This window comes from Tachysurus vachellii, chromosome 1, assembly GCF_030014155.1.
Source record: "Tachysurus vachellii isolate PV-2020 chromosome 1, HZAU_Pvac_v1, whole genome shotgun sequence".
Taxonomy (NCBI): Eukaryota; Metazoa; Chordata; class Actinopteri; order Siluriformes; family Bagridae; genus Tachysurus; species Tachysurus vachellii.
The window spans coordinates 13,129,842-13,149,703 of NC_083460.1; the positions used below are offsets into that span (position 1 = coordinate 13,129,842).

The 19,862-nt window shown below is 36.7% G+C and overlaps 1 protein-coding gene across 1 annotated transcript; it reads left to right on the top strand.

Moving 5' to 3' along the window:
• Positions 1-9,034: 9,034 nt before the first annotated feature.
• On the top strand, positions 9,035-19,060 carry cnpy1 (canopy FGF signaling regulator 1). Its single transcript, XM_060873392.1, has 6 exons — positions 9,035-9,295; positions 10,441-10,540; positions 11,879-11,994; positions 15,150-15,359; positions 16,266-16,362; positions 18,843-19,060. Exons 2-6 carry the CDS (start codon positions 10,450-10,452, stop codon positions 18,881-18,883), a joined length of 555 nt encoding a protein of 184 aa, XP_060729375.1. The 5' UTR covers positions 9,035-9,295; positions 10,441-10,449; the 3' UTR covers positions 18,884-19,060.
• The last annotated feature ends 802 nt before the right edge of the window (positions 19,061-19,862 follow it).

Here is a 19,862-nt window from a genome sequence, read left to right on the forward strand (position 1 = left end):
TGTTAGATGAAAGCATTAAAACATTTTCTTACATATAACCATGTCCTAAAATGTTTCTAAAGTTTTTTTAGAATTTTTTATGCCTTTTATACCTTTACGGAAATTTCAGCAGATATGATTACTAAATAACTTTAACACATTACTGTATAATGTGAAAGTGCAAGCAATTACATTTTAACATTTTTACTTCATTATTGGTGTACTGATGTGAAGGCCACGCCCCTCTTCTGCAGGACGCTCCATCTCCTTCACTCAGCTCTGCTGTGCATCTGTCAGTCAAAGCATGTGGGAATCAGAGTACACACAATACTGCATCAGTGAGCAGACACACACACACGCACGCACGCACACACACACACACACACACACACACACACACACACACACACACACACACACACACACACACACACAGTGTTTTCAGGTAAAATACAGTCACGGTGGTCTATTTCAGGTCAGGTAAACATCTGCTTTGAAACCATGAATATTTAATTTTATCCTGAGGAGATGCTCTGGGTATAACACTGTGAGTGTGTAAATCCCACAACCTCACTGCAGGCAGGTGGCACCATCTATCCTACGGCCCAGTGCTGATGAACACAGCAAAAATGCTGAGAGTTTAATATGTCTTTCATCCTGGATATTATCATCTCTTAAGTTCCCAACTTCTGTTTTAACTGCTATTATATGAATACAGGATCAGCACGTCATTGTTCATACAATGACAATCAATTCAATTAGATTTTTTTAGGGTCTCTGGATCCTATTTGAACTGGGAAATATGGAAATACTGCAATTATATTACCTGTTGCATGAGTATTCACATCCTTGAAGCTAAATTTAGTAAGGATTTGTAGCTATTCAATAACAATTATACACAAAATTCTTATTCAGACGATATCAGACATTCATAAAAATATTTATATATTTATAAATATTTTTATGAATGTCTGATATCGTCTGAATAAGATATCGTCTTATTCAGACATTATGAATGTCTGATATCGTCTTATTCAGACGATATCAGACATTCATAAAAATATTTATATATTTATAAATATTTTTATGAATGTCTGATATCGTCTGAATAAGCCTTGGAGTCACATAAATATCACTTAATAAGCTGAGAAATAAACTAGCACAGATGTTGATTTTGATGCTTCAGGCTCAGTTTAGAAAAATTTGGATGTTCTTGGGTTGATGAGTGACATCACAGGTCGTAGAATAATAAGTCAGAAACCAGCAACACCACAAACAGAAAAGCTTTTAATCATTTTTCTGCTTGTGCGGTATGCTGACTTCACGGATCACTGATATACACATCAAACAGCATACAGTGCTTCATGTGAAGAAGCTTCGTTTCCTCAGTCGGCTGCAAATCAGCAATTATTCTCCTTCACACTAGGTGTCAATGTTAATTTCAACATTGGGCAAAGCCTCTGATCAGCATCCGAATAAGCCGTCACACGAGGTCTTGACTCCTGACAAAAATAAAATTGCATTTGTAATTTTGACTGAAATGTCAATTTCACCGATGCCATGAGAATGAGCTGTGCGGAACAGAAGCTGGGGGAATTAATACAACCTGGAGGGCATGAGGAACCTTACTGAGAGCTTCTACAACATCCTTCCTGATGACACTGGTGTATATGTGCATCATGGTGGTGGTTGTTTCTGTTTTTCAGCATTCATCAACCTCCTGCTGTCCAAACAGATTCTCCTGTTAGAAATCAAAACACAAATCATCAAGTACAAGCTGACAGCTTATCCAAAGCAATGCTCATTCACACATAAGACATTTTACATTAACAACAACGTAACAGCAATGCTGAATTACTTGTCAATGCTATATCTTAAGGACTGGCCTTAGTCACCATAGAAATACTATTTGCTTTAATTCAATAAATCAATTCAATGAAATCTTGAGAATTCAATATGTGTATGACCAACTGTTTTTAAATTAATTTAAAGATTTAAAGAATTTCAATGAGTCAATTCAAACCTGAAACAATCCTATTAGATTTTATAGTTCTTTTCAATTCACTGATTAGACCCCAGTTAAAACAATTTAACTGGTATTTTGTTAAAAAAAAAAAAATAAAAAAAAAATATTATTCCATGAGTCCTAGAATTTTTTTCCCTACAATTAAGTGCTGTTTAATTAGATTACTGTGTAAATATGGAATTATTTACACCACTAATACAGTATTGGGATTCAGATATGTATTCAGAGTTTTAACATTTAAAAGCAGCATAAATATGAGAATCACAGAACATTATATCACTCAGTTATTATAATAATTCAAATTTTGTACAGATAAGTGACCATGTTGAGTTTAATGCATTTTTACAGACTTGTGTTTGTCTCTCTTCATGCTTCATACGCTGCTTATGATGGTTTATAATGACGCTGTTTGCAGTCAGTTTGCTCAGCTTCACACACTTCATGTCATCTGTTCATGACGCTCCTTCTGCTGTCCTGTGGAGTTTGTGCAGTGTGTGTATAGAGATACAGTGTGTCCGTGCCAATATTTAATTTGCATTTAACCGTGACTTTTTGCTGTAATAAACTAGACAATATTTTGAAGTGTGTGTGAGAACGTTATTAAATTAATGCATGTGTCTGGGTGGTAAAGTTTTTCTAAAAGAATTTCAAACTGTCATTTCCACTTGAGAAATAGCTGGCCTGTGTATAGACCAATCAACTCTATCTCACAGTTTCTGTCCTCCTTTTGAAACACACACACAGATGGAAGTTAACAGGCTCGGCGCAGAGCCCACATCAACACCAGCGTGCAAATCGGAGATCAGATCAGGCGCCATCTGCACTGTGTGTGTGAGTGAGTGAAAGCAAGAGAGAGAGAAAGAGAGGCAATAGAGAGCTCCATCACAGCCAACAGATGATCATAATTAATAGAGAGATGTTCCACCGTTTTAGCTGGCTGAGCATTTGTCCTGGCTGTGTGTCCAGTAGCCACACTGACCACTGTTTGGGAAAAGACTAAAAGTCTAAATAACTCACATTCTGTATAATCAAATTACCAATCATCAGTCTGTTGAGTGCTTTGTGTAGAGTAAACGTTTCCTCATGTCCTGATAAAGAGCTGCAACAAGTGTAAATTTCTCTATATATGGTAGTGACTTTAGTCGTAAAATTTCTAATTCCAATTCAGCTGAGTACATAATATGAAATGTGTTAGCCATTTCTTGAATCTTGCCTTTGCATTTCTGAACAACATACATCTTAACTGGTACGAAGCATGCGCAGAACTCACAAACATCAACATCTTATCGCTAATGTTAAAATCAGTATATATATGAAAATTTTAAATATAAAAAACAAACATTTAAAACATTTCCCTTTATTATTTTGTTTATAGAACACACACTATTTTTTCTCCCTTTTTTGATTCACTGTAACATTTTATTTAAAACAGACTTTTTTCTGACCCCCTGGTCTTTATTTGGAAAATGTCTTTTTATTCCCTCCGCCATCCTAGTGACCTTCACATACCTGCTGCTTATCTCCCCCAACTTAAGGATAAACTCTTTCTTCACTTTATCAATTAGACAGAAAAACAACAGGAGAAGAGCATCAATTACAGCCATCATATTTAAACCCCATAGATATGGTTTTAAAAAGGTCAATAATCTTTTTCACCTACACAAGCCTCTATCAGATTTGGACTGAAGCCCGTGCGTTATCGGAGGTTGGATAATTGGCAGGGAGTCTCGCTCTGGAAAACACAAAGCCGTGCGCTTTTCTGTGGGGACGTGAGCCTCAAGGTCAGAGCTCGAACCGTCCACCAAACAAGCTGTCAGCGCTAACTTTGTCAGGACAAATAAACTGGCAGAGAGTGATAATGGATCTAATTTCACCTCTCCTGCCATTGCTGAGCCTGCAGCCTCCCAGGGGAACTGACGGCAAAGCACCAGCTTACAAACACACACTGAAAAGGAACCAATGTTATCTGGGGGTTGGGAGGAGGAGGAGGAGGAGGAGGAGGAGGAGAAGGAGAGAGAGAAAGAGAGAGAGAGAGACTCACTTGAAATGCATCACTAGAGTTACATTGATTTGGACGTCGAAAACATCTTCGTCATCTGCTGGCTGCTCTTTCGCTTCCGCAGCCTTGGCCCTAAATTCCAGATGTGAGCGAACACTACTGTGTACACACACACTATTGTCAGGATCGATCTGATACAGAAACACTGGACCAATCGTGTCTAAGAGTTCAATTGTGAACCCGACTGACTCCTAATTGAAAACTAAGTGAAGAAGTGCTGACTTAAAAAAAAAAAACAAAAAAAAAAACACCATCCATGCTTATTGATGTAGCGTTATTACAACCAAGGTGTTTATTCCAGCGTTCAACCTTTCATCATGGAAAAGTTCACCTGTACCTGTGTTTAGATTGTTCTTATTGCTACACAAAAGGTCACCGTTCAGCTCTTCATTCCAAGTGTCCTGAAACACACAATCAATTCTATAAAGCGTTTTTCAAACAATAAGTTTTAACTGTTTTTATTAACATTAAATCCTTTTCAGTGAAAGTTATTTGATTTCACTGTGTGACAATTCTTTCAACATCATTCAAAAAAGTAGGCAAAACACGGAGCTAAAAATCTCAACTCACATTATTGAATCATAAAACAAGAACAAATCAGCTTGCAGTATGCAAATATTACATCAGTACACCAGAGGTATTGGACAGGAGGATGTTGTTTAATTCTCATATTCATACAAACACTACTTGGCTTTTGTACCTCTTTCTCCATCTAATGCCTCCTTATTTTTAATACAACTGTTATAGAAGAGACGGGGTATCAGGTTTTGTCGATATATTATTTTTTACAAGATGGAAAATAAGGTATAGTGCTATATTTCATTTATGATCTTGACACACAGTAGGCTTATGTGCTTATTAAATAACTTGCACAGCATGACAGCTAATATTATTAATAGATAAGTGTTCATAGATAAAATACCGAAAAGGAAATATTTAGTGTTAGTAATAAGCATAAAAATGTTTTCTGTTTATGTTGACTAAAAGGCTATGCATGTAGTGAAGTCTTTCAGCAGCCGGTCAGTCTGTAAAGCATCACTCAGGCTCTGTTACAGCAGTGATCACTCACTCAGACAGCGTAGTCATATCTGCCCTGCAGTTCCCTGACATAAAACCACACTACTCCTGCAGCAGCGCCTCACTCACAGCTTATTCTTGTCTATCCCACACGATCTGTGTATGTGCTGGAGGACACAACACACCATTACTAGTGAAAGAAACACAGCTGCCTCTCATACCTAGAAAGCAGCCGTCACCTGTCCTGAGGCAGAATGTGACACCTTTACCTTATACAGTACCTGCCACTGTACCCCACACACACACAGCCGCTACGTATCATTACACCTGATACTGTAACACAGACATCCACTGCTAGTACAATGTACACTGCATTCAGACAGCTTGATTTATTTATTTTTTCTTCCCCCAAACCCCAGGGCAGTGCGGCTGTAAGAAACACTCACATTTAGGGCTGTCAGGAAGTCGTCATGAAGAATGTCTTCTTCGATGTGGCTTAAAAAGAGAGCAAAGACAAAGAAAAAGGATAGAGAAAAGTGTCACAAGGCTCAATAGATCATAAAAGTAAACAAGGAGAGTCAGTAAGACCAGATTAGAAATAATCATCACTTACCACAGCTTTTGAAATATGCAACAAGAATTTACAAATTTTATTTGAACTTTACAAACAATTACATTTTTACAAATGAGATCATAGTTTTTTAAGACATTTTTTCTCTCTCATAAATAAAAGAAAAAACAAAAAAAAACGTAGCTTGTCATGTAAAGTGTAAACTCCTGTCCTGGAGACTTTCACCATGTTAGTACCCTTACTATTATAAAGCACTGGCACTGGAGACTTCTTCTAGAAAAGTTACATAAACAGCTCCTAGCAAAGAGGTTAATTAAAACTTTTTATAAAAATTGTTTATAAAAAGATTTATATGGAAATTAGGAGGAGGGTCTGCTGTAGAGGTTCCAAGCAAATTAGCTTTTACTGTTATTAAAAACATATCTGCATTTTAAATGCTGGAACTATAGTCACAGCCTTGCTTTTATGCAAATTAAATAATCTGAGTCAAGTCTTATAAGTCAAAAGCGTCAAAGATCCAAATGTGACTTAGTGAAAAGATTCATCACTAATGCAGTGGTCAAAGAAGATTGCATGAGGAAGTGCAAAATTGGACTAAACTAAAGTTATTGTATCAAATTATTTCAACAAACTGTTCTGTTAAGGATTAACCTACTAGATAAAAAAAAGTTTCTCCCAAAGACAAGTGCACTGATTAGAAGCAGCAGTGTTGCATGCAAACCAATTAAACCATGTAAACACACAGCCTTTCAGTGACAAACAGTAATTATCTTAAACCAACGCAACTTATTTTCACACATCTGAACAGCAGTAAACAAACCAAACTCCTATTAATGAAAAGAAAAAGAGCTTTAAATTTATAAAGCATTACATTTCACCTATCTGAACATATTTTCCTCAGGTGTCCTACAAAAATTCCTGAAAAATGTAACCATCTGACACAAAATACTGTTAATATGCTTTGAGTCTACATTAACACACTAAAGTAAAACATAACTAAAATGTTGTTTACTATAAACAGCTAAGGAAAGCCTTTGTACACTTTCATTAGCTACGTTTTGCACAATCTAACATTTTATTAAATATATTATTTATTTCATTAAAATGTGCTCTAAATTGTAGCCAATGGGAAAATAATACTATCAACAAATAAACATTACTACCACAAAATCATTAACTGTGCAAAGATGTTTGTTATTTTGCATATTTATAGTTATTTTTATGTAACTTATTTTTAAATACTAACGTATCACTAGCCAGAAGTCACTGTTTGGTGTCAGTTACTAATTAGCAAACAGAAGCTGAAGATACATGACCCGAGGTAGTTCGGATAAGTGGTTGAAGATGAATGAATGAATGAATGAATGAAGCTGAAGATAATTAGCTAGCTTGTTAGCAGATTAGATACTTAACACGGTGCTGGTCTTAGCACAGGCATGTGGGCAATATATTTTAAGTATTTGCAGTAATAAGCACTAAATATCTATCAGTATTCAGTATTTTGGTAATTTAGTATTTAAGTAGTACCGAGAATAAATAATCAATTAAAACAGTTAGTAACTGGAATTTTTGCAGGATATTTGTTTTTCAATGTTTTATTTTGGTATTTCATTATTTCATCAAGGTTTATACAGCACATCTGATGCATTTAATGTTCATGTGTCTGTCTTTAGTTTTTTAACAAGATGTACATTTAATTCACCATTTTCTCATCATATAAACTTTTGCAATCTTTTAACGTAAGGCTTTAAAAAAAGAGAAAAAAACGAGCTTCTCAATAAAGAATTCTATAACAAACAAATTATTTGTTAAAATTAGGCATGTTACTTTAAAAAATGTAAAATATTTATTTGGATATTAATTTAAGCTAGAGACTTTCATTTATGAAATAGAATCACTTTGTAGTAAAACAGTCATAATCCAGTTGGTATTAATAATAATTTTAAATGCAATGACTTTGATAATAGTGTGTTATTTCCACTACTCTTACAGAAAATGACAGACTCTGCTTTAATAGATCACACCTAACTTGTTTTAATATCAAATAAAATACAAGGCATCTAATTCACCAGATAGACTGGATGCACAGACAGATTTAACATGAATTCAATCTAATTAATCAGACTTTTGCATTTACTACATAAATCAATCTTTAATACATAAATCAAACATTCAGTTTTAATTTTACGGTATACTGTATACTAGAAGGATCACCTTTTTATATAACCAATCAATTTATATTTCAGTTTCAGGATTAATTCAGCTTAATGCTGCTGGGTGTTGCTAAATGTTGCTAAATGAATATATAAAGTGGCAACAATGAATTGGAATAGACTCTTTGATTTCAGCTCTAATCTTTATTTCACATTCCAAAATGTATAGTGCCAAAACGGTTGGCTCAGGAAGACCAGCCTCTGCCTCATCCATATGGTTTAATTGCAGGGGGCAGGTGGGCAACAGATTCACAGCTTTAGCCAAAACTGTTCACAGTTGGGTAAAGTTTGGCAAAACTGGACCTTGTGCATCAGTTGCTATCCTGGCTGGTGAGTGATCCTCATCATGACAGGCAGCTAAATTCTTATCAGGATGCATTTGGAGCTGAATAACCTAGTTGTTGCATGGTCTGAGGACATGGACTAAAATGTGGTTGAAGCAGTCTTTTTTGTTTTACTCATAATGCACTGTTTATGAAAATATCACTTTAGTCTCAATGTCTGCTGCGTTTTGTACACTTTTCTGTCACAATATTGAATATTGAATCTGATTCTCTGATTCTCAGTACTTCAATAAAAAGGTAATAACTAGATTAAGGGTGAGTGTTTTCTTTAAAACAGTCAGAAGTGAAGAAAATAGGCATTTTTGTTGAATAGCTACATGAAAGCATGTGACAAGTCAATTCTCCTCTTCCTTAACAAGAGAATCTTAACAAATATGTTTTTTCCTCTTAATGATCCTTAAAACCCCATTTTAAATATTTGTTTTGAAGGGTTTATGTCAAGCGCAGACTGTAAACAAACTGATTCTAATCATTATTATCGTTGTTTTTACTATAACTATACTATATACTATACTATAAGATAACTATATAAGCTTTATGTAATAAATTAGTGCATAAAAAGTATAATTATCTCTAATTTTACTAAAAAAAACTGGAACGAATCACTGATTGAAGGATTTGAATCGTTTTAATGTACCGAACCGAATGAGTCGAATCCCTAAAAAGAATCATTTAGCATACCACTAATCCATAGATTGCTACACACCACCCGAATTACTTTACTGTCCGACTCCTTCTCCATCCGGGTACTCTGTACCTATGCAGCTTTAGCTTTCATTAGGCAGCCATGTGGGAGGGAGCCACGTTATTGGCTAGTAGACGTGTCAATCAACACCGCTGTCAGCACGCTTGTCGGTCGTGGCAACGCTACAGACCTGCACGTAACACAATTGTACCTTTCTGTACAGAGAACCTGCAAATCTTGTTTTCGCAGCACAGAGAGACAGAACGTGGATAGTTTCTGTTCACCAGCTTTGTTTTTAAAAGCTATCATCGTGTTTTAACGTATGTAAATCGCGTAATTTTCTAAAAGGGGAAAGTTTTGCTCTGTCACCTGCTGTTTTTTTACACCTCAGTATCAGACAGGTAAGATGACAACAAACTAAACAGAGCACCCGCAGGAGTGTTGTGCACATGGGCCATGTTTACACCGCGACATGACAATATTTACAGTAAATGAGGAACATAATGTCATTATAACTGCTTATACAGTAAAGTCTGATCCAGGTGATCAGATCCACCTGTGCACCTAACTACATTAGATCAAATAGAAATCTACTGTGTATAGATTTGCATATTTTGGATGGGGTTACAATGATATTTTATTTACAAAAGTATCAGATTTTTCACCTTCTGTAACTGATTGAGAAGTTTTGTTAAGATCCTGTGCACGTGCAGTAGGAGACTGATTAATATAAAACTATATTTCTGTGAATGTTCATCAACCAGAGGTGCCAATACTTATGATGACCTGTACAGCTGGACAAATCAATGGAGTTAATCAGTCTAAATGCAGGTCGTAGCCAAAGAGGGTAGTTATCGTGTGGCCTAGTACAGGATAGGAGTGTAGAAAAGTTTGCTGGTGTTTTATTGTGTGTGTGTGTGTGTATATATATATATATATATATATATATATATATATATATATATATATATATATAATCTATACATCATCTATCAAGAATTTATGTATGTATATATTCTTGATAGATGATGTATAGATGATAGATACATAATAATAATAATAATAATAATTAAAAATTCTTACCACTATTATTACACAATTATTGGTAATATTACTAATATTAACTCTGTGTGTTTGAGTGTGTGCTCTTATAGGAAATTATTTATAACAGCAAATTGCTGATGGTTGTATTTATATTTTTTGTTTATCAAAGAATGCTAATGTTGTGGAATGTCTCTGAAGTTAGTTCCTGTTCTTGCTCAAGTTATAACAGCTATAAACACACATCTCCTCTCCAGCCTCTGTTTATTTTTTCTTCAAGTTAGTAAGACTAAAACATGCAGCTTGTCATGATACTGAGAAAACACAAAGAAGTGTAAACTCCAGGAAGTACTTCAGGAAGCAAAGCAGACAGTAGCTGCATCTCAAATCACAATTTACCTGTTCTTCCCCTGAACCCAGCAATCTACCTATATTTAAGGAGATGTGTAAAGTACATGGTGTGTTCTCACCTTCTTCTTTTCCCTCACATCATGTTCCTCTGCAGGACATCAGTATGGTGCAATGGTTCGGCTTCGTGTTCGTACTGATGGCTGTTACATGTAAAACAGCAGAGGGGAAGAGAGATGAAGTGCTTTACTGCTCAGGTGAGTTAGTCAGGTGGGATGAGAATTGTCTTGTGCTGAGGATTGTGATGGTTAGTGTTAAAGATGTCGATTAATTCTCTCTGACAATAGCACAGGTTTATATTAATGCACTTGCTCCGATACCTTATCCTGTCTATGGTAACAGCTCGTTCACACAGGATAAAAATAAATAATTTGAAAATGTGTGTAAATGTTGATTTGGTGATGTTTTCTGAAATATAACCAGCATGGAAGGAGTCTCCAGTGTCATCGCTTTACAAAAGTCAGAGGTAAAGCTGGGACTTCAAGAGAGAACTAACTTGTTTAGATGTCCCACTGCATGAAATGTAACTCTAAAGAGATAAAGAAAAACTATTTTTATAGTAAGAAAATTTAGGCATGTTCTATAATACATGCACTCTTAGAGAGATGCTGCAGTAGAAAGGAAATAAGGGAAATTAATCAGCTTTGTGTTGGTCAGTCCATCATAAAGTCATTAAATTATTGATTACTTTCCTTAAAGTGTTGATGAGCTTGTGATGGTTACAGCACACTAAACTCTCCAGCACTGAGGATTCACCTTAAATCCTGTTTTTAAGAGGCACCCAGGCCTGGCAGTTCCCATGGGGATGATCGAGCATGACTAAGCAGTAACTAAACCCCACCCCGATGTCAGGACACAACCACCACTACGTCTTTCATAACGTTCAACCGTCTTTATTTTATCACTTTATTAAAGTACACGTATAATTATTTTTTATAATTACATTTTTTTTTTGTTTTGTTATAATATGTTTCCCCAACAGGGAGCTTCACGTGTGACTTTAGCGTTATTTAGTCCCACTGGTTCAGAGTACTAAAAGTGTGTTTTGATGACCTTATGACCTTTAACTGATTCTTCTGTGCAACAAAATGGAAATTCATCCCTAAGTTCAGAATCCAGAGCTGTTTCCCAAATCATATATTTCCACCCTGCTTGTTAGATTACATATTCAGTATTTTCACCATTATTTAATTTTATTGCAAAACAGCTTGAGTGTTTATTTCACTTAAGTGTGTTCTAGTTTTAAGTGAGGTGTGAGACACAAATGTGTAACTATTATTTTTTATTTTTTTAAATGAATAAGAATAATCAAAAAATTCCATCAAAACATCTCTGACTTTAGCTAATTAGCTAGCAGGCTGCAGTATTAGCTAGCTACTGTTACGACGCTTGGATTCTTAGTCACTGTTTACGCTACACGAATCCTCACCGTCTTACATTTTCTGATAAATTATTAGGAAAAGTTTTCTATGTAAATATTGCATCTGTGCAATGAATAAACAAACAAAAGTGTAATGATGCCACGTGTCCTGCAGCCTGCGTGGCGATTGCTGAAGAGCTGAAATACTCCATCAGCCAAATCGACCCGAAGAAGACCATCGATGTTGGAGGCTTCAGATTGAATCCTGATGGAAGCCTCACTGATAAAAAGGTAAAATTAGACGTTTTGTTCAATCAGTATGTATATACTACACACAAACACACACACTAACACAACCTGAGGGGGGATACAACACACACACAATAATCTTCCCACACTTCCCACACTATAATCTATTTATAAGTCTAACTTGACAAAATAATTAAAAGCACAAAAGAAGCAACAAAAGAGTCATTAGCATTGTTGAGACGTCACAAGACACGAGACTGAACGCAGCTGCTTTAAATCTTTCTTTAAAATTGCAAAAGTTATTTTCACTTTTCGGAGTGAAATCATTGAGGTGTGTAGATCTTAAATAAAAGTATCACTGAACATGTGGGTTTGTAGAAAAATCTTTCAATATATAAACGTTCTTTTCTTTCTCATATTAATCAGAGCAGCTGTGGAAATTAGCATCTGACTGGACGCTGATATCTTATTATACTTATTCTCTTTTTAGTTATTTACTTGATTAAAAAAAGAAACGAAACGAAAACTACAGTACTTTAACTGTAAAATCTTTGACAGATTTCTTTCGATTTATTCTTATATTTCTGGTGCAGCTGGTGCACAGTTGATGTCTCATATTAGAAATCACAGCCTTGTCATTTTATCAGCAATGTTTTTTTGTTTTGTTTTTGATTTTTCCTCATTTTGAGCCGTACTACTACTCTACCCCCGTGTGCCCTTTGTAGATCCAGAGGCTCGTAACGCTTGCTGACGTAAAAAGGGCAGTTTTAACTGTTTCCTCTTTAACCATGGTGTCAGTATTTAAAGGTCAGACCCAATGAACTCAGAGGCCTGACCCCGGCTGTCCAGGGAGCGTCATTAGGTGGCCAACTCGCCTATTGATTCGGGGTTAATCTCCTTTTGATCGTAGCCACGGATGAATAACAAGTGTTTACTCAGGCCTGCCTTTTCCTCTCTTTCTCTCTCTTTTTCTCTCTCTCTCTCTGGGAAGTTAAACCAGCTTGTAGTTGCGTTGAAACAATTCATCATTTATTTTTCACTACAAAGCAAAACATAACTGCTACAATTGATTATTACTAATTTATTTACATTTATAATCTCCTTTGTAACAGTTACATATTAAAAGGTGACGCTTGTTTCTTGCATTTGCCCCCCTTTTTTATTTGTAAAATAGAAATAAACACAGATTAAATATCACATCTATCGTGTGTTTTATGTTTGTTTGTTTTTTACCAGGTACATGGACAGGTTTTTATTAGCGTCATTCTCAGACTAGATTAGCAAAGCTAGCTTCTTGTATTGACTACATTCGCTAACCAGAGACCCCGACGATCCCTGTTACTTCATTCCAGACTTTCTTCCCAACGTAAACATTTAATGAGAGTGAAGATGAGATGAAACCACAGTTATGAGTTTTTCTTCCATTTTTATGTCGAGCAATAACTCAGATCTGACCACTGATCTGTAAACGGGGAACTGAAGAAGGGTCTGACCCCACGCCCAGGAGGATTAATACGAGGAATCGATCGAGACAGTTGTTCTTATTTGTTGCTTCTCAGCATCATAATATGTATAAATTGAATTGAGTAACGAACGATCATCTGTTGCTTGCTCGTGTGAATGAAGTGTTCGTTCTTATGCTCTGTTACTATGTTACAGTCCTGTAATGTCTGATTAAATTAAGTCCAATCGCTGATCTTCTTTGAGGGAAATTGTTAAATTTGTCATTTTTTTTTACTCTCAGTTTTTTCCTTTAAAAAAAAAAAAAAACACTTCTGATGTTGGTTGCTGTTCCATTGAGGCAAAATCAGTGAAGGATGGCATCCTCGAGCAGCCTTTCTCTCACACACACACACACACACACACACACACACACACACACACACACACACACACTCCCACTCCTTTATCCCAGCAGAAATTCTTTATTGACAGGCTCTATTCAAACCCCTCCGACTGTTACGGCCACAAATTTAATTCCCCACCATGTTCACGATGACGAGCTCCAGCCAGCACCAGAAGCTTGAAGCTCTGAAATTCTGACGACTTTAATGAGTTGCGTTTGGAGAATAATAACCCGAGATGTTTCATCTGATTTATTCTCACGCTAAACTCCGTCCTCACTTTTGTTTCATTTTCCACAATAATATTCCACAACACAATGTGGCCTTTGTGCCTTTCTTTATCATCTTCCTGTTCCTGTGGAGCGACTGGAGCCATTCCTTAATTCATGCTCCAAGTCGATTGTATCCTGTCTTATCTCTCTCTCTCTCTTTCTGTCTCTCTCTCTCTCCCTCTCTCTCTCTCTCTCTGTGCATCCATCCGACTGTTTTTTTTTTTAATTAAAATCGGGAGGGATGAGCGCACGGGTCGCTGTCCTTCTTCCCCGGGACCTTTTGTCTTATTTTGTGACCAGATGGCGGTGAGCCACGGAAGCTTCTTTGTGTCGCAGATCCTCAGAGGAGAAGAAGAGGAGGTTGATGGAGGGAGGGGGTGATGTGGATGGCGGGATGGGGTGTGTTGAAGGCCAAAAAAAAGCACCTCTCTAATGTAATGGGACCGGAAGGGTCCATACTGTGTGTGAAAGGGGGCAGCCGGGGTCATATCTACATGCTGGAAAAAAAATGCAGCTCATCCGCAACCTGCCCCTAAATACCCCTTCACACCACCCCTTCTTCTTCTTCTCCTCCTCGGTTAATACCCCCCAACTCTACTCTCCATGCCTCCTCACCCCTGCTCCCCTTTTTCAGCGGGATGACAGGGAGAAACTTCCTGCTTTGATCAGCCGAGGGTGGAGGAGAGAGAGCGCTGTTTACCCTGCACTTGGCTGCTGTTGACAACCGCCCCTCCCCGCCGCTTACCCCCCAGGCAGCGCTCCATTCTCTTCTCCTGCCCCTTCCCCTGCGCCCTTCCGGAGGGAGGCCCTGGGGGCGGGAGCATCGCTGCACCTTGACCTGTCTAGACGCCACTGCCTCATTTTTTTTTTTTTTTTGTTTTGTTCTCCTAACTTTTTCGGGACGCAGGTTAAAAGTCAGCATGGTCACACCGTGGACTCGTTTCTCTGCTCTGTTCAATATGAACGGAAGGAAAAGGTCATCACCGTGACCCTCCTGCCCTTCTATTATCACTGGGTTTTTTTTTCACTTGTAATATTTTTTTGCTTTTGTAGTAAAAAGTGGAAGTTTTGTGGTTTGTAGGTTCCACTGGCTCGCTCTGAGACTCACCTGTCCGAGCTGTTGGAGGGAGTTTGTAATAACATGAGCGAGTACGCGCTGTACGAGGATCCTGCCACTAAACAACAGAGCTACAGAAGATTCGCACCGAGGAGCAGCGACGGCGGGAACTTTCCAGATTTTAAAAATTTTAAATTCTCAGGACCTGAAGGTTCAGAATCCTTAAAGTTTGCTGTAAGTATTTATTTGCTTTTTTTTCTTTCAGCCTTTCCTTATGTTGTAGAGCAGTATATATTATTTAAAATGTATTCAGTTTTATTTTTTTATCTAATTAGAGTTAAATCATTTGGACATGTTTATCTTCTGAAGAGCTAAATAAATACATTTCTGACTGAACCAAATTCATCTCTACTGGAAACTTTAGCAATTGTACTTTATTTATTTTACTACAGAAATGAATTTGTGCTCAGAATTGTTTTTCTGTGTATGTCCAAGTGCATTCTGATAAAAAAGGAAGATTTGTGGTCTTGTAATTGAATATTTTCCCAAGTTGATTTTTTTTTTTTTAGTTTTTAGAGCTGTGAGCGAAGGAGAGACAGAGAAGGAGAGACAGAGAAAGAGAGAGAGAGAGAGAGAGAGAGAGAGAGAGAGCTTGTCTTGGGTTTCAGAAGTAGAAAGGGTTGTTTTGGGTAAATGAGCTCATTATTCACTCTCACAGTGACATCAGATATGTTGAGTTTTGTGGATGTCCAAATCCACCTGTGTCCACAAGTTGTGAGAGTGTGTTGTAGTGAATTTCTCTCACCACTGAACCACAAATAATACAACATCTGTAAAATTCTGTCTGTTTTGCGCTCAGTTTAAACCTGAAATATGTTTTTGTTTGTTTGTTTGTTTGTTTTTTTGGACTGTTTCAAATTTTAAGTAAAACTGATGAAGCTGGAAAAATTTAAGCTAGTTTTATCATAAATCATTTTACACAATCAGATCCTTTCACCTCTTTCCAAGGAGCTTTCCAAGATGGCAGCCGTGTGTACGTTAGCACGATAAAGATGGCCGTCGCTCGTCCCCACACACACACACTGTTTGGAACATTCATGTTTTCTTTTGCTGTGTAGTGAAATATGATGTGTGTTTCAGTGTGAAACCATCGTGGAGGAGCTGGAGGACGACATCATCGCTCTGTTTGCACAACAAGACGAGCGTGTGGCCCAGAGGTTATGTAGTGAAGTGTCAGGTACACACACACAGACACACACACACTAGTGCAGTGGTTGTTTGTGCACTCGGGCTGCACCATGTTTATTATTTATCTCATGACATCACATTAATCACATTTTATGATTTTAGGATGAAACATTTTTGAAGATGCTATATTTTATTTCATATTTAAGTCTGTGTGTGTTAATATTTTTTGCAACTATACAGCCATAATATACACTTAAACACTAATAATTTTCAAATTAATTAGAAAAAAATGTAAAATACAAATGTAATTTTTTTCTAATAAAATTTTGCCTTTGTTTAACACTGATATTTAAAAAATACAATTAAAAAAACAAGTGGAAGTGACACTTTCTTAAAGCTCTGTAACTGTACTTGTATTGCTTATTCTGAATATAGTCATTGTGTTGTGTGTGTGTTTTTTTTTGTTTTTTTTTGATTACGTCATCGTGTGTGTTTGCGTGTAAAAAAATAATGAAAGGCCAGAAGTATGTCGTTTCATTTCCGCTTCTCCCGAAAGCGGCTGTGATCACGTGGAAATGCAGAAATACGTCACATCATGATCACGTTGCAGCGACATGAAACAAGTCGTCATAGAGTCATTATTATTCTCCTTTATTCTCGTCTGAGTAATTATTTCATCCCCGAAAACAGAAAGAAGGCACAAGCACAAGACGATGACCAACCAGTCTTCAATTTAATCTTTTGATGTTAAACAGCAGGTGTTAATGTGTGCGGTGAGTTTATAGCCAGTTCCGGTTGAATAACCGCACAGAGAAGGTGTTGTTTTGTATGTAAACCTTCATTTTGTAGAATATTCGCTTGTCAAGTTTCTGTTGCTGCGATGAAATGGAAATTCATGAAATGAGACAGAAAAACATTCTGACTACGAAGTTTTGCAGTAAAGCTGCTTTGTGTAATTTCCTACGAAAATCTGCTGTTGTGAATATTTACTAGTTCCTCAAAAACATTGGCACTGAAATGAAAATCAGATGTTAACACGTGATCAGAAACTGACATGTGATGCTTCATATCTGCATCATTGCGGGATTGTTGTTGCATCGTCTTTTAATTCAGAGCCGGTTTCTAGTTTTCTGAAGTGAATCGTGTGAGAGGTTTTGTTAATGGTTAAATGTAGTTTTTTTTATCATCTGCATCGGGAAAAAACTGAACGTAGTAAAATATTTAAGTTATAAAATTTCTTGGATGGAAATCTTCGTGTTTTGTTTGATTATATAACACATTTATATGAAAAACAGTCAGACGTTCGCTTCGTCACGTCTCCCGTGTGAAGGTGTTCAGGAAATGAGCTCAAGTAACGAATTACTTCTAGAATTAAACACCGTTTGTGCGGCGCTCACATCCATAATTTTTATTTTTATTTAATTTTGCGATGTGGAAATGTGCTACGCACTCTGCTCTCTGAACATGCGGGTGTGTATCCCGGGATTTATTACTAATAAAGTGATAACTGAATTTAAGTGTAAAATAAACTTGAAAAGCCTCGTTATTCATCAAGAACCAGTCGATGTGGCGTCTGCTCAAGTTTCAGTTTGTTACCGTGAGAAACTCTGAGCTGATCAAATGTAGCGTTAAAATATCTTTTATAATATCATTTTATAATAACAGCATTTTATTTATTACTAATTAGATCTCTGATATATTTCTTATTTCATGATTACAGCATAATACAGAGTGTGATGTTTGTGTCTGAAGGAATTTTTCAAGAAATCTGCGATAAAATACCTTTAGATTATTTTTTTGTGATTTTATTTGGTTGCTAGCTGCATCAGTCTGAGTAGTCATTTATTTATTTATTTATTTATTTATTTATTTTAATTTGAACAATTTATAGCAGATGTATTTGTGCACAGCTTAGTGAAAATAATAATTTTTTACAAATATTGTGATGTTTGAATGTCAGAATGTGAACTAGTGAAACCTTTCAGGTTGCGTTAATATTAATACACAATATTTTAGTGTAATTAGAACTTGCGGGCATTTTTTTTGTTCATTTCACCGCAATGTACACAGAACTATTGATGGACCATTTTGGTTCCTTTATTTTGTGTGTGTGTGTGTGTGTGTGTGTGTGTGTGTGTGTGTGTGTGTGTGTGTGTGTGTGTGTGTGTGCGCGCGTTGGGTGGGTGTGTGTTTTGCATCTCATTATGGAAACATGACTAAAAATAAAATAGTGTGTTGGTAGAAAGCGAATGTTGGTATAAACATGGACAACAAATCCAAATAAATGTCTGACAACTTGTTTTAAATGACAAATTGGTATATGAGTATATTAGTTTTTAAATGTTAGCAATTTTATTATTTGTAGCTTTTTTGGCTAAAATTTTTGTGTTTGGATTAAATGTTGATTTAGGAAAACTATACACACCTACACACAAACACACATATACACACACAGTTCCTTGTCAGACCGAGGCACTTGCACTTCTTCTACTTTGTGTTACGTGTAACACTGTGTGCTGTGTTTTTCAGGCCACTGTAAAAGTGACGCGTTCCAGCACACTGAGCTGTGATTCAACACTCTGACCAAACACTTCAAGGGCTCAGAGCCGGACCGGGTTCTAAGCAGAACCTCAACGAAGGACCAGCTTTCAGAATGAACAAGCAGAGACCAAAGTGATTTGTACGCCGTTGTAAAGTTGAGTTGTAATAGTATGCTCATAAAGAAGAATAAAAGTGTTTTAAACAGAGACTGACTTTAGTATTTTTTTATTCTGAACACTGAAGCTAGTCGCGTTTAGTTACACAACATTCTGCAGTGCATTGTGTGCTGATGTCATCGGCGTTTTCATGGTCACGTAAGGATGTGGTCAGCACACGTGTCCCAGTGCAGCGTGCGTATGGCTTTTCTCAGGCTCCTAAGGAGCTTTATTTTGATGAATTTTTATAAAAACACTAAAATGATGAAGTTTGTAAAGTAAAAACAGCACATAAAATGTGTGGACTCCGAATATAGTTCCATGATCATATTATAAATGAGGATTGTCAGGCAAATGATCAGCAATGTTTTAGATTTTGTACTGCATGGTAACCATAGTAACACATGCACTCCTGGGGGGAAAAATGGGATCATTAAGAGTTTCTAGCTTCTTAGCCTTTTAGGTTTGTGTTCATTTTCTAATGCTTTAACTAAAGAATTACACTTAAAACACAAACTCCAGATCTACATGGCCACGCTGTGTAACTTCCTAAAGAATCCAAAAATGAATGAACTGATCAGTCAATTAATGCAAGAATGGTTCTACCTAAATCCCAAGAGTTATGGGTTCTCTCACAAGAACCTCTTCTTCTCATGGAAGGAGGCGTGGCCTCGGAGTCGGTTTTAGTAAAGGAGGCGTGGCCTTTGAGTCAGTCTTAGTGAAGGGGGTGTGACATCTGCTTCAGTCTTACATTTACATTTGCAGACACCCTTATCCAGAGTGACTTACAACTGAGTAACTGAGGGTTAAGGGCCTTGCTCAGGGGCCCAGCAGTGGCAGCTTGGTGGACCTG